Genomic DNA, 14,862 nt, shown 5'->3' on the forward strand with positions numbered 1-14,862 from the left:
GGTAGCTCACATAACTAATGAAGAGGTATTGAATAGAACTGGGAAGAAGAGGAATTTGTGGTACAACTTGACTAGAAGAAGGGATCGGTTGGTAGGACATGTTCTGAGGCATCAATGGATCACCAATTTCGTATTGGAAGGCAGCGTGGAGGGTAAAAATCGTAGAGGGAGGCCAAGAGATGAATAAACTAAGCAGATTCCGAAGTATGTAGGTCGCAGTAGGTACTTGGAGGTGAAGAAGTTTGCAGAGGATAAAATAGCATGGAGAGCTGCGTCAAATCAGTCGTTGGACTGAAGACAGGAACAACATACAACAGCTATCATCTGTAATCGTTTTGCAATTTGTTTCGATCTTTTGATTTTACTAGACGATGAACAACAATATTATCTGGAAACAAACTTAGACAGCCCCTCCACGACCTTGGGAAATGCCAGAAATCACCTTGTGATATCTCGATGACTTTCCTTCAGTTACTACGAACTGTGACCTCTCTCGCAAGAAATCACTAATTCAGTTGCATAACTGAGACATTTCATAAGCACGCAGTTTGATTACAAGCCGCTTGTGAAGCATGGTGTCAAAGGCCGCCTGTATGTCTAGAAATACGCATTAATTTGAAATCCCTTGTCGATAGCACTCAACACTTCGTCTGTGTATAGAGCTAACTCTATTTCTCGATAACGACGTCTCCTAAATCCGAGTTGACTATGTATCAATAGATTGTTATCTTCGACTTAATTCATCTTCCTATACCACTAAGGCGATGAAAGGGAAGAGAAAAAGGAATACATAACCACACGTCAGATGAAAGTGTGACCTGACAGGAGACGGTACATAGGTGGATGTAGCATAGTCCAATATTCATCACTTAGTAATAATGGACACTTTCGCGGAAGAGTTGGTGACTGCTTTCAAGGCGTGCCACTATTGTACTGGTAACCGCCTTTGTTACCACCTCATATTATGCTGGTCAGGACTTAATGTCAAGCTAACATGAGGATTGCAAAGGTGTGTTATTTCAGTCTATGTCCTTTGTTAGGTAGTATTGCTTTCTAGATTTAGAGAATCCAAACATAAATGTTGTCAGTATAAATAATTTAACATTTTGTCCTGAAGGTTTCATTGCGCTGATGACGTTACCTTCCTTCAGCGAGGTCAATGAAACCTTCGTAGGAAAAACTGCCTTGCTCAGCGGCTGGGGAAAAACGGGTGACGGTAAGTTGCCGACTTAGTTTCATTTGTGATGGAGTACTGAATTAAGTTTGTTTCTGTCATTTAGGACCTATCGCATATCTTGCCATTTAGTGGAAAGTATGGCATTGTTGGGCATTTATTATTATTTACACACGAAATATAGCTGTAATTCAGTAATGACCATCTGTATATTAAGAAAGACATTCACATTTCAATCAGTAGCGTAATCCAGTGTTGACTACTCTCAAGTACACTTTTTATGGAATTGATAGTTTAGCAAATATTACATAACTAGTGAAAGGAAATATTGCTCGTTTCACTTTCATATGCAGGGTGTTTGGAAATTCCCGTTACAGCCTTCTATGACTTGTATAGGGGAGTGAGTACATCGTGTTTTGAATAGGAACCCATGTCTGGAAACATACCGTTTCCATTCTACGATGGTTTCAACTCAGATATTTAACTATTCACTTCATCTTGAAGAACTGAATTGGGCCTAACGCAGTATCATTATTTGAAAGGAAACATAAACGAAATATTCATTTATCACTTAAACACTTTTATTTGTATTAACACACATCACATTCCAGAACAAAAAGGAATCCAGCATCTGTATGTACAGAACACCACTCACTCATTACAACTACAGACTGATGTGGCGACCACCAACGTTGTTACAGACATTCTACCTCTGAAGCACATACCTGTACACACTCAGCATCCCACCCGGTGTCTCTTCAGATTCTAGTGCAGAGGCCAGAACTTGTGCTAGGAGATCTTCCTCTGTCTCTACAAGAATTTTATAAATTAAGCTTTGCGTACAACTCCACATCAGGTGACTGTCTGATGTAGTAGACTACATTTCATCTTTTGTACCCCACTGCAACCAGGACAAGTAACTCTGAAACGTAGAACAGAAAAGGTACGTTTCCAGACGTGGGATCCCATTCAAAATATTATGATCTCACTCCCCTCTACACGTCCAAACTTTTATAACGAAATGTCCAAAGAGCCTGTTTGATGGAAATAAAATAATCACCTTTTCATAACAACCCGACATGCCTGACACATTATCAGTCTGAAAATATTGAAGAACAAGTATCTACAGGCACACACATCTAGTTCCTTTGAGAGCTTGGCAGTAACTACCACTTCCAATTATTTCGTGTTAGCAGTGTCTACAAACATCAGTCACGACTGACAAGCCAGTTAGGATAACATTATCTTAGTCTGAGAAGCAGATTGAAACGCAAATTAGGCGCAACAGAGGAAAATATTAAACAATAACACTTTTATTCGTTTCTACCACTGTTTACAGAAATTTAACTGACTTGAATTTACAAGACAGCTTTGTGGTGATCTCTGTTCCGAATACTGGTTTCATAGAGCCCTCCAAGCCACTGTATCCTGTGTAAGCCTACCAATCACTGCATAATTACTGCAACCCATGCCTATTTGAAACTGCTTACAGTAACCAAGTTACGGTATTTCACTACAACTTTTATGCACTTGTGACTCCTAAACCTATCTTTCATTAACAGAATCACAATTCCTCACTGCATCAAAACGTTTGCTATCACTGACCCCTCCTCTTAATCAAGTTATTTCACAAATGCCTTTTCTTCCCTAGTCGATTCCATGACTCCTCTTTAATCGAATCTGCCCACCTAATCTCCAGAATTTTTCTGTAGCACCACATTTCAAAATCTTCTTCACTATTTCAGCGATTCTTACAGTCTGCTCCCCACCACTAGCCACGCAAAAATAGTAAGAACAGCAATAAGTGTGTCTAGAAGTGTTTGTGTTCGGGCTCTGCCAGGTGGGGAGCACGAATTGTGGAATTAGGTAGACATCAGAAGAATGGTAATCTGTGGATTCCTGAAAGAGTTTATCTATCTAGTTCTTTAATATAATGAGAGTAGGAAGCCTATTTCTAGGAAAACAATCCATTGCCATGTATTGTTATATTGTTTTTATTATCATGTTGTTTAGAAAATGATACAGCATAGAAAACGTTTACTGGTAAATAAATTTAAAAAAGGACATGTCAGTCTTGATACGAGCGTCAGATAGTTTTAGATAAAGCAAACAAGTAAGAAAAGGGGAAAACTCTCCAGAAATGTATTCTGAAATATATTATGCTTAAAGAAATTAGTTAACACAGCCAGTCAACCATTCCTAAATCATTCCTAAATGAAATTCAGCATTACTTTGTTGCCTGGCTGAATGCACCATCAAGGAGGGCTTAGTGTAGTAGTCCAAACATGGAACTGGATGAAGAGGCACCCTTGTGACAACATCATATGTAATGTGCATCCTGTGCGATAGCAACACATAATTTACCTTTGCCTCCCAGTGTGTCATTGAGCGTGTGGGAGGCCAGATAACTATATGTACTCTGCACTGCCTGTCAACCTATTAAACTGCATACTCTTGACTGAAGTGTCAGTCACATATTCTTACCGGGTTTTTCAGTGAAGCAGAACACTATTCGTCCCCAGTCTGTCTACAATGGCCGCGTACAATAGCCAGGTTGGTGAGGCGATGCGCACAGTGACGCCCTTGCCTCGCAAGAACATATTAACTGACATGACTCTTCCATCTGTCTCCACTTTGAGAACATTCGAGACTCTCAGCTTATTTATTGCTGATCCATTTAGAGTCCATTGTGATCAAAGTGAGCACGGAATAAAGCACTCTGTGTATCAACACAACATTCTGGAGAGACAGAGAGAGAGTACTTTCCTGTCTGCAAATTGCATGTATTGAGCCACCTCTCTGCTGGCTGTGGACAGTAATGCCACGCTCCAAAATTGGAGTCTGCCGACCAAACTGCTATGTACAGGAATTATTTCTGCCACGCTCAAAACATTACTGTCAATTGTGCTGTCTGCCCCCAGTAGCTGAATGGTCAGCGTGACAGATTGTTAATCCTCTGTGCCCGGGTTCGATTCCTGGCTGGGTCGGGGAATTTTCTCCACTCAGGGACTGGGTGCTATGCTGTCCTCATCATCATCCTATCATCCTCATTGACTGCAGGTTGCCAAAGTGGCGTCAAATTGAAAGACCGGCATCCAGCAAACGGCCTGCCCGATGGAGGGGGCCCTACCTCTATGATTAACTAAAAAAACTGTCAATTGTCATACCTGGTAACTCCACTTCCATAAAGAAATGACGAAAATAGGGCGATCTCCCTCCACTCGAAAGTTTTAGACTCTTCCGCCAATTATAGAGCGTTCTACGAGATTCATTTGTATGTTTAGAGATCATGTACTGCTCACGTGAGTGCCACTTGCCGTTTTAATTACGTATTCCGTTCTTTACATCCGAAATTGCAGCCCATCCAATTAGTCGGAACTGCGCAGTTTCCTCTCCCTTTGGACACCTGAAGCAGTAACCACACTGTAGACTCCCTGTGGCGAAACAAGCTTTGCAGCTCTGTCGAGGCCCTTGGTGCGTCCCTCACGGGCGTTATATGTATGACCCATCCCTATCCTGTGACACAGTATCTGAAAAAAAAGGCTTTTAAAGAAATAGCTGCATCACAGCTCATCACCTCCTCTTGGTTCCATGTCTGAATTGCTACCAAAATATATATACATGCGAATGGGGCAAGGGATTATTTAGTATCGTATTCCAAGCAGCCATGTACACTTTCATTATCGTGTGATACGCAAATTAAGTCTGCTACTCCAAAAGCATGGCGTGTGACATATTATTCGAATCGTCTCGTGGAGGAAAACCCCATGAAAGGTAGTAAAATGGACTGTCACCTTCTCAGTTGCCCATGGAAGGTGGTAAAAAATGGACTTCATCCTTACACTTGCATTGTATTCTTGTCACAGATATTTATCTTCGATATTTCACTTCCACAGAGGGCAACATTCTTGACTAATGTCTTCAAGAAAGACCTCCTTACACTGAATTTCACACTCAATGTTAATAAAATTCTTATTTTCAGAAATGCTGTTGCTGCTATTTTCAGATTGGCAGCAGTCCTCATTATAAACAGATTTAATTCAGTTAATTCTGTTACCTTTTTCCAAGAAACTATCCATTCTATTCAGTTTATGTTCCAAGTCTTTTGTTGTCCCTAACTGATTTTAAATAAGATTACAACATGATGCACATTAATATACGAAAATGACTAATTACTGCATGGAATATGAAGGTGTAAAAGCAGTTTACTGATACAATCACATTAGTTTTGTGCATACGGGTTACAATATCTCTTAAAAATCTTCCTTATGGTATCTCCGATATTTAATGATACAGTGTGGCTTTTAATTACTTCCATATTAATTAAAAACAGTTCTTCCTGTGCATTTAGTTACCTATGTTCTGGTAGTTATATAGTCTGCGATGTTTTCACTAGAAGAATCGCTCTGATATGTGCTGTAATCAATAGAATTAGATTTATCATATTTCAAGTATGAGGGATTAGTGAGATGTCATTTCCCATGTCTCTTATGTCAATATGAACTGTTTATCTTTCCATATTCCAGTTAACGATGGAGTCGTTTGGTGCTTAAGCAAATCTGAGAACTGACTGTGTACATGAGATTCATACATATACAATTAAATGTATTTAACACATTTGCTACCAAATAGATCAGAAATTTATGAGCAAAATTAAAATGTTGTTCTAAGTATTTTGTGTGCAATGAAAGATAACTGATATGTTAAGTAAATTATGATTTCACCACCGAGTATACAAGGAACAGTCACTTAGCATCATTTTGCATTGCACTGGTGATGGGCAACAAATTAGAAATAATTAGGATTATAACGCATGAGAGAACTTATTTTGAACAGTAACCGATGCGGTACTGTCTTGCCCCTCTGTGCATAGTAAGAAAATAATGAAGAAATTGTCCATGGATGACAGTAAAAATCTATAAGATCTATAATTGTCATGTATTTTTACATGTTGCCATTCATTAGGTGCTGCAGGCCTTTACAAAAATTACAAAAATTACTCCAGAAAACTAACGTTTCTCCAAATGTGAAAACATGTTCCAAGGTACTTTGTATGCATAAACGACGACCGATAGGTTGGTCAGAAGCGACTTTTCGCTGATGATGTTGTACTATATGGGAAAGTGTCATCGAATAATAGTTGGAGGATATAGGATGACTTTCTAATTGTGTGATGAGCAACTTGCTCTAAATTTAGAAAAATATAGGGTAATACAGATAAGTGGGGAAAACTATCCTGTAAAGCTGGAATGCACTGTTAGTTGTGTCCTACTTGACACAGTCATTTCGATTAAATGTTTGGGAATAACTGTGCAAACCAATGTAGCATGGGACGCCCTCATAAGTTTGATAGGGAAGGTGAATGGTTCACTTCAGGTTGCTGGAAGTGTATTAAAGAGTATAAGGGAGGCTACAAAGAGAACACAGAGTGACCTATTGTAGAATACTCCTCTAGTGTTTGGGACCCCCACCATGTAAGTGTAGATTTAGATATGTCCTGGTAATAGTTTGCAACAAAATGATCATGGGTGGGCACCACTTAGAATGTTTACAGCATATTTCTGAATAATGATCACTTGCTCCATAAATGATGAGTGACCCTAAAACATTACTCCACATGTGATTATTGACTGAAATTCCAACAATTATAAATGCAAACGTGGCTGCTAAGTTGTTTTAAGAGTTTAAAAATGTCCTTCATCCATTTTAGATCCTCATCAATTGGACACCAAAGAATTTTGAAGTTTCCATCATGTTTATTATTTCCTCATCATGTATTACGCTTATCATTGATATTCAACCACTAGACATGCACAACTAAATACATTGCCTCTTTGAAACTGAGACCATTTGCAGAAAACCAGTCTATGGTACATTTAAGAACACCGTTTGCCATTTCTTCTGTTGCTGTATGTATGTTTGGATTGATTATAATACTATTGTCATCACAGAAGGAATTAAAATTTGGCTCGTTGTATATTAGATGGAAGAATATTTTCGTATATGATGAAGACTAGGGGATCAAAGACTGAGTCCCATACATGATTTCTCAACCATCAGAATAATGTCCCCAGACAATATTGCTTAAATTACGAAATACAACTTTCTGCATTCGTTTGGTGTGACATGACGTTGTCCATTTGTTGGCTATATCATGGATCCCATAAAACTTCAGTTTATCTAGGAGAATATTGTGATTCACAGTCAAAGGCCTTATTTCATTCTTGTGAAATTTGGTAAATTTGAATGAATGTGTAGGTGGTATACTGAGTTGAGCAACTTTGCTGAGGATATTATTGTTGTCCAGGTGAGGTACTATTGTAATATACACCGCCTTCTCAAAAAATTTGGGACATGCTGTCAGCAGTGAAACAGGTTGGTAGTTATTGACGTCTCTCCCATCACCTTCCTTAAAGATTGGTTTAACAACATCATATTTCAGTCTCTCTGGAAAAATGCCTTGAATTTGTGATCCATTACAGATTTCAGGTAAGACAGGACATATTATATTTGAACAAATCTTTACCACTGTATTGGAAACACCTTCAAAATCAGATGAGATTTAGTTTTAGAGGCAATATATAATTTCATGAATCTTGGAATGAGAAGCTGGTGATACATTCATATGACTGAATTTTGTGATGATTTATTTTTCAACAGACTGCTGTGATTTTACACTTCAACTGTTTTTCTCTATTTTCTCTACTATATTTAAGACATGATTATTAGAGAGATATTTGTTACCTGTGACTCATCACTTACAGCCCTTCCATTCAGTTCAGTTGTGATGTTACCCTATCTATGGCTGGTTGTGCTGTCCCTCATTTCATCACATTACATGTAGTATTCAGTCTGTTGTCACAGTTAAAGGTTTCTGAAATTATGTACATGTTCCCTGACTTTTTAATATCTTTTCTTAGTAATTTTGAGTATTTAGCAGTTTACAACTGCTGCAGCATCTTTCTTTGTTCCTGCCCACAGATGAGTATATTTACTTCTTCCTTTCACAAGGTACTTTAACCCATTTAGTGAAATGTGTTTTTTTTTTTGTATGGCTGTTTAACATCCTTTCTGATTAGCTTATGTGGACAGCTATTTTCAGCTATTTATTTTATCAGGGAATAACTATTATTTCACCATAAATTTCAACATGGGTAATTTCCTGTATTGAGTTATTTATTTTATCATGGAACAGAACGAATTTTATGTTAACAATTATTTAATCATAAATTTCGTCATGGGATTTTTCTTGTAAGCTATTCTTAAAAACATTTGTCTCGTAGTCATTAATTTTTGTAACTAATTTCGACTCAGACATAACACTAAAGTGCTCTCTTATTTAGCCTAACTAAGTGTGTACCATGATCAGAGAGAGGATTTGTTCTTAGGTAAACAGTTATTGTCTTGATTTGAGTTTCATGAAAGTAAACATTGTCAATTAGCATCACAGAATGCTTTAGAAAATCAATACTGAAGTCACCACAGTTTAGTAACTACTTCATTCTGTCTGACAGATAGCATAGTAAAGAATCCAGAGTCCTCATCATCATCATCATCATCAGTGTTCTGGCCTAGCGCAGGTCTCTTTGTGGTTGTGTCATATGCTACCCTCATATACTCTGATATCTTGTGTGCCTTCTTCTTCTTCTTCTTCTTAGATCCACCGTTGGTTCCACAGGATCCATCACTAAACAATCGCTTGTTTTCCACTGTCCCAACCAATTGTGTTTTCTCCTCCTGTTTACTTTAAAATTTCTCTCTCCTCCCCCACTCATCTCAACACATCCTCATTTCTCACTTTTTCTATCCATTTTATCTCTTCCATCATCCTCCAAATTTTCGTTTCAAATGCTTCTAATCTTCTTTCATCCTTATTCCTCAGTGTCCATGTCTCAGCTCAATATAATGACACACTCGCATCAAACACTTCACTAGTATCTTCCTCAGCTCTGTGTCCATGCAGTCACCTAGAAGCCTCTTCTTCCTATCAAATGTCTCCTTGGCAACTACTATATATATTGTTGTTGTTGTTGTGGTCTTCAGTCCTGAAACTGGTTTGATGCACCTCTCCACGCTACTCTATCCTGTGCAAGCTTCTTCATCTCCCAGTACTTACTGCACCCTACTTCCTGCTGAATCTGCTTAGTGTATTCATCTACTGGTCTCACTCTACGATTTTTTCCCTCCACGCTGCCCTCCAATGCTAAATTTGTGATCCCTCGATGCCTCAGAACATGTCCTACCAACCGGTCCCTTCTTCTTGTGAAGTTGTGCCACAAACTCCTCTTCTCCCCAGTTATATTCAATACCTCCTCATTAGTTATGTTATCTAGCCATCTAATCTTCAGCATTCTCCTGTCGCACCACATTGCGAAAGCTTCTATTCTTATCTTGTCCAAACTAATTATCGTCCATGTTTCACTTCCATACATGGTTACACTCCATACAAATACTTTCAGAAATGACTTCCTGACACGTAAATCTATACTCGATATTAACAAATTTCTCTTCTTCAGAAACTCATTTTTGCCACTGCCAGTCTACATTTTATATCATCTCTACTTCGACCATTATCAGTTATTTTGCTCCCCAAATAGGTAAACTCCTTTACTACTTTAAGTGTCTCATTTCCTAATCTAATTCCCTCAGCATCACCCGACTTAATTCGACTAGATTTCATTATCCTCGTTTTCTTTTGTTGATGTTCATCTCATATCCTCCCTTCAAGACACTGTCCATTCCGTTCAACCGCTCTTCCAAGTCCTTTGCTGTCTCTAATACAATTACAGTGTCATCGGCGAACCTCCATAGATTTTAATACCTATTCCAAATTTTTCTTTTGTTTTGTTTACTGCTTGCTCAATATACAGATTGAATAACATCGGGGAGAGGCTACAACCCTGTCTTACTCCCTTCCCAACCACTGCTTCCCTTTCATGCTCCTCAACTCTTCTAACTACCATCTGGTTTCAGTACAAATTGTAAGTATCCTTTCGCTCCCTGCATTTTATCACTGCCACCTTTAGAATTTGAAAGAGAGTGTTCCGGTCAACATTGTCAAAAGCTTTCTCTAAGTCTACAAATGCTAGAAACGTAGGTTTGCCTTTCCTTAATCTTTTTCTAAGATAAGTCGTAAGCTCAGTATTGCCTCACATGTTCCAGTATTTCTATGGAATGCAAACTGATCTTCCCCGAGGTCGGCTTCTATCAGTTTTTCCAGTCATCTGCAAAGAATTCGTGTTAGTATTTTGCGGCTGTGACTTATTAAACTGATAGTTCGGTAATTTTCACATCTAACAACACCTGCTTTCTTTGGGATTGGAATTATTGTATTCTTCTTGAAGTCTGAGGGTATTTCGCCTGTGTCATACATATTGCTCACCAGATGGTAGAGTTTTGTCAGGACTGGCTCTCCCAAGGCTGTCAATAGTTCTAATGGAATGTTGTCTACTCCCGGGGCCTTGTTTCGACTCAGGTCTTTCACTGCTCTGTCAAACTCTTCACGCAGTATCGTATTTCCCTTTTCATGTTCATCTACATCCTCTTCCATTTCCATCATATTGTCCTCAAGAACATCGCCCCTGTATAGACCCTCTATATACTCCTTCCACCTTTCTGGTTTCCCTTCTTTGCTTAGATCTGGGTTTCCATCTGAGCTCTTGATATTCATACAAGTGGTTCTCTTTTCTCCAAAGATATCTTTAATTTTCCTGTAGGCAGTATCTATCTCACCACTAGTGATATGTGCCTCTACATCCTTACATTTGTCCTCTAGCCATCACTGCTTAGCCATTTTGCACTTCCTGTCGATCTCATTTTTGAGACATTTGTATTCCTTTTTGCCTGCTTCATTTACTGCATTTTTATGTTTTCTCCTTTCATCAATTAAATTCAATATTTCTTCTGTTACCCAAGGATTTCTACTAGCCCTCGCATTTTTACCTACTTGATCCTCTGCTGCCTTCACTACTTCATCCCTCGAAGCTACCCATTCTTCTTCTACTGTATTTCTTTCCCCCATTCCTGTCAAATGTTCCCTTACACTGTCCCTGAAACTTTGTACAACCTCTGGTTTAGTCAATTTATCTAGGTCCCATCTCCTTAAATTCCCACCTTTGTGCTGTTTCTTCAGTTTTAATCTACAATTCATAATCAATAGCTTGTGGTCAGAGTCCACATCTGCCCCTGGAAATATCTTACAATTTTAAACCTGGTTCCTAAATCTCTGTCTTGCCATTATATTATCTATCTGATACCTTCTAGTATCTGCAGGATTCTTCCATGTATACCACCTTCTTTGATGATTCTTAAACCAAGTGCTAACTATGATTAAGTTGTGCTCTGTGCAAAATACTACCAGACGCCTTTCTCTTTCATTTCTTACCCCCAGTCCATATTCACCTACTATGTTTCCTTCTCTCCCTTTTCCTACTCTCGAATTACAGTCACCCATGACTATTAAATTTTCGCCTCCCTTCACTACCTGAATAATTTCTTCTATCTCATCATACATTTCATCAATTTCTTCATCATCTGCAGTGCTAGTTGGCATATAAACTTGTACCACTGTAGTAGGGGTAGGCTTGGTACCTATCTTGGCCACAATAATGTATTCACTATGCTGTTTGAAGTAGTTTACCCACACTCCTAGTTTTTTATTCATTATTAAACCTACTCCTGCATTTCCCCTATTTGATTATGTATTTATAACCCTGTATTCACTTGAGCAAAAGTCTTGTTCCTCCTGCCACCGAACTTCACTAATTCACGCTATATCTAACTTTAACCTATCCATGTCCCTTTTTAAATTTTCTAAAGTACCTGCCCGATTAAGGGATCTGACATTCCACGCTCCGATCTGTAGAACGCCAGTTTTCTTTCTCCTGATAACGACGTCCTCTTGAGTAGTCCCTGCCCGGAGATCCGAATGGGGGACTATTTTATCTCTGGAATATTTTAGCCAAGAGGACGCCATCATCATCCTACCCCACCTTTATTGCATCGTATATCTTCTGTAATTATGCCTTCTCCCAGATATTTGAAAGCACTGTTGGCTTCTGTATCTCCCCAATGATGTTGTTGCTGAGGCTACCATTGTAAAATGAGCAGGAAAATAATTTCTTGCTTATATCATCATGCATTAATTCTTATTCTGAATTCCTCACAGGTCTTATTTAAATCTTTTATCATTCCTGTCATAGTTCTGTCTATCTCTGCCAATAACACCATATCACCTGCAAATTGAATACAAATTATCCTTCTACCACCAACATGCAATCATCTTTTTTCATTTCAAACATTTATGAATAACATGCTCCAAATATATTTTAAACAATATGGAGGATAGACAGGACCTGTGCAACCCTCCCCTTCCAACTGTGCTTTCCTCTGTCACCTCATCCCCAATCTATGCTCATATTTTCTGTATTATATATAAATTATCAGCCATTAATCCCTCCAGCTGACTTCATTCTTCCATGGAATGTCCATTAATTTATTCCACCATACTCTGTCAAAGGATTCCTCCAAGTCAGCGAAAACAGTATAAACTTCTTTCTACTTTCAGCGTATTTTTCATGTATAATTCTCAACAGTCCATTTGCATCTATTGTACTTTTCCCTCTTCTAAATCAATACTCTTTCTCTGTGATACTTTATTCCAGTCTCCCATAGAGTCTTCTATTTATCACCCTTAGTAGAACTGCATGAAAAATCGAACTTATGATTCTAAACTAACCACATTTCTTGGCAATGTGTTTTCCCTCAGTCGGTCTCATTATTGTCAAGAGAAAGTTATTTAGCCATTCACACTTTTCCTATATCTTATTACACACCCCTACTCCCAAGGCTGTTAAACAACTCTGCTGGTAATCCATCAGTTCCACTTGTTTTGATTCTTGTCCAAAGCCTGTTTTACTTCTCCTTCCAAGATGCAGTATTCTTTGTCCTCATCTACAACTCTCATCTCCACTTCTAATTCAGTATCGTTTGGTTTTTGATCAGTCTCATTTATGCACTCTACATTTGCTTGTCATCTTCTCAGCACTTCATCCGGTTTATGTACCATTGTACCATCACTTCTTTCTACTTCCGTACTTGTCCTACTTTACTTTGATTCAGAGACTATACCAGCAGCTAATCTATACACTGTTCCATATCTTCCTTATTATTCTAGTTTCTCTATTTCTTTAGATCTCACTTTCATCGATGTCTTTCTTGGCTGTTCCGTTTCTCTTCTTAATTCATTGTTGAGATTTCTGTTCATTCTTTCCCCTTATTGAATTAATATTATCATCTATTTAGTTCTCTGTTCAGTCTCGTCCAGCACTTTGCTACCCACTCTTAACATTATTCTCTCTGACTCTCTCACCTGTACAGCTTCTTCAGGAGTTACCTTAAGCTTTTAGGTCACCCTCTTCCATTTCTCGTTCCTAATCTCTTCATTTGAAGAGATTGTGGAGTGCTAATAAACTATGAAATAAATTTTCCTCGTGTATAGAGTCACAACCGATGTAATCTTGATATACTGTTCTCACCACAGTAGGCATAGAAAACATTCAATTTTGGCACAGTAAAGTGCAATGCTGGCCGTAAAATAGCTTCATACAAACAACATCTGTAGATTAGTTGATAAATTAATAACCTTGCCAATGTTCAGTCAAAATACTGTATATTGGCTCAGCAGAGTGCAATGCTGCCCACATTGAAGCTGGTACAAACATTACCACTTTTAATATTTTCTGACTCTGATTGAAAAATGATCTCTTAAAAAAAATTCATTGGGTTCAAATAAACGGAACATGGGAGAGGAAGAGGTACTGATAAAGAGATATCCTAAGACCAAATTCTTCATTTTGAAAACTGTATTCAAAATAAAGTTTCTCCTTCACAAAATCTGAAATGAAACATTTCACATTAACTTCAAAATCAGTTAACTTCTCAGCTGTTCTACAATTCGCAATTACTGTCGTAATTAAAAGCACTTGGATTGTTACATGACAAAAAGTCTGACGTTGTTTGACAAAAAAGATTCCAAAATTTAACTTCTTTGTATCAGGATTACTAAACACACAAAATTTTACAAATCGGGTATATATAATCAACCTATACATTACACATGATGGAAAATACATCGTTCCTACATTCAAGGGTCAGTATTGTAAAATTCAACTAAATCCACACTGTGTTGCTGCATACTTAGAACTAAATATACAAATTTTCATTAACTTGCAAGTTCGTTCTAGTTGCTTTCACATTGAGTTATATTATCAATTCATTACTCTTCTCTAACTGCCACGGATTGTGGTCAGTATTGCTAAGAATCAGTATTACTTCCATTCTTTGTAATTTTATAGCCATTCATTACTTCATTTTATAAAAACTGTATTATGCTGCATCCTTACACCAACAACTAAATATTCCCAGCTAGCCACTAGCTTTGAGTCTTACATCGTACCTATGACAGAGTGCTCTCAATAGCCATTTGAGAAAAATGCTTACACCAACTCCTCATAAAATGTCGTGAAACTTAGAATGCTGTCTGTCAGTGGCCTTTTTTATGCAATATTGGCTTCAAGTGGCCTTCTACTTGCAATCCGTACAAATAAAATTAAAGCAATAACAGCCCTCAGTCGCAAAAATAAAACCTAGGATTCAGCCACTGCTAAGAGTGCCTTCATCATAAATAA

General features: G+C 38.0%; 1 protein-coding gene across 2 annotated transcripts in view; it reads left to right on the plus strand.

Moving 5' to 3' along the window:
- The window catches only part of LOC124551196 (collagenase-like), a 196,458-nt gene that overhangs the window by 91,389 nt on the left and 90,207 nt on the right, over positions 1-14,862 (plus strand). Inside the window, exon 4 of one of the 2 annotated variants that reach the window (XM_047126184.1) lies at positions 1,118-1,216. The exons of the other annotated variant lie outside the window; for it this stretch is intronic. Within the exon in view, the coding sequence (XP_046982140.1) occupies positions 1,118-1,216 (99 nt within the window). The remainder of the gene's footprint in view (positions 1-1,117; positions 1,217-14,862) is intronic. 2 annotated transcript variants of the gene reach the window in all.

Source organism: Schistocerca americana, chromosome 9 (genome assembly GCF_021461395.2).
Source record: "Schistocerca americana isolate TAMUIC-IGC-003095 chromosome 9, iqSchAmer2.1, whole genome shotgun sequence".
In the NCBI taxonomy this organism is placed as follows: Eukaryota; Metazoa; Arthropoda; class Insecta; order Orthoptera; family Acrididae; genus Schistocerca; species Schistocerca americana.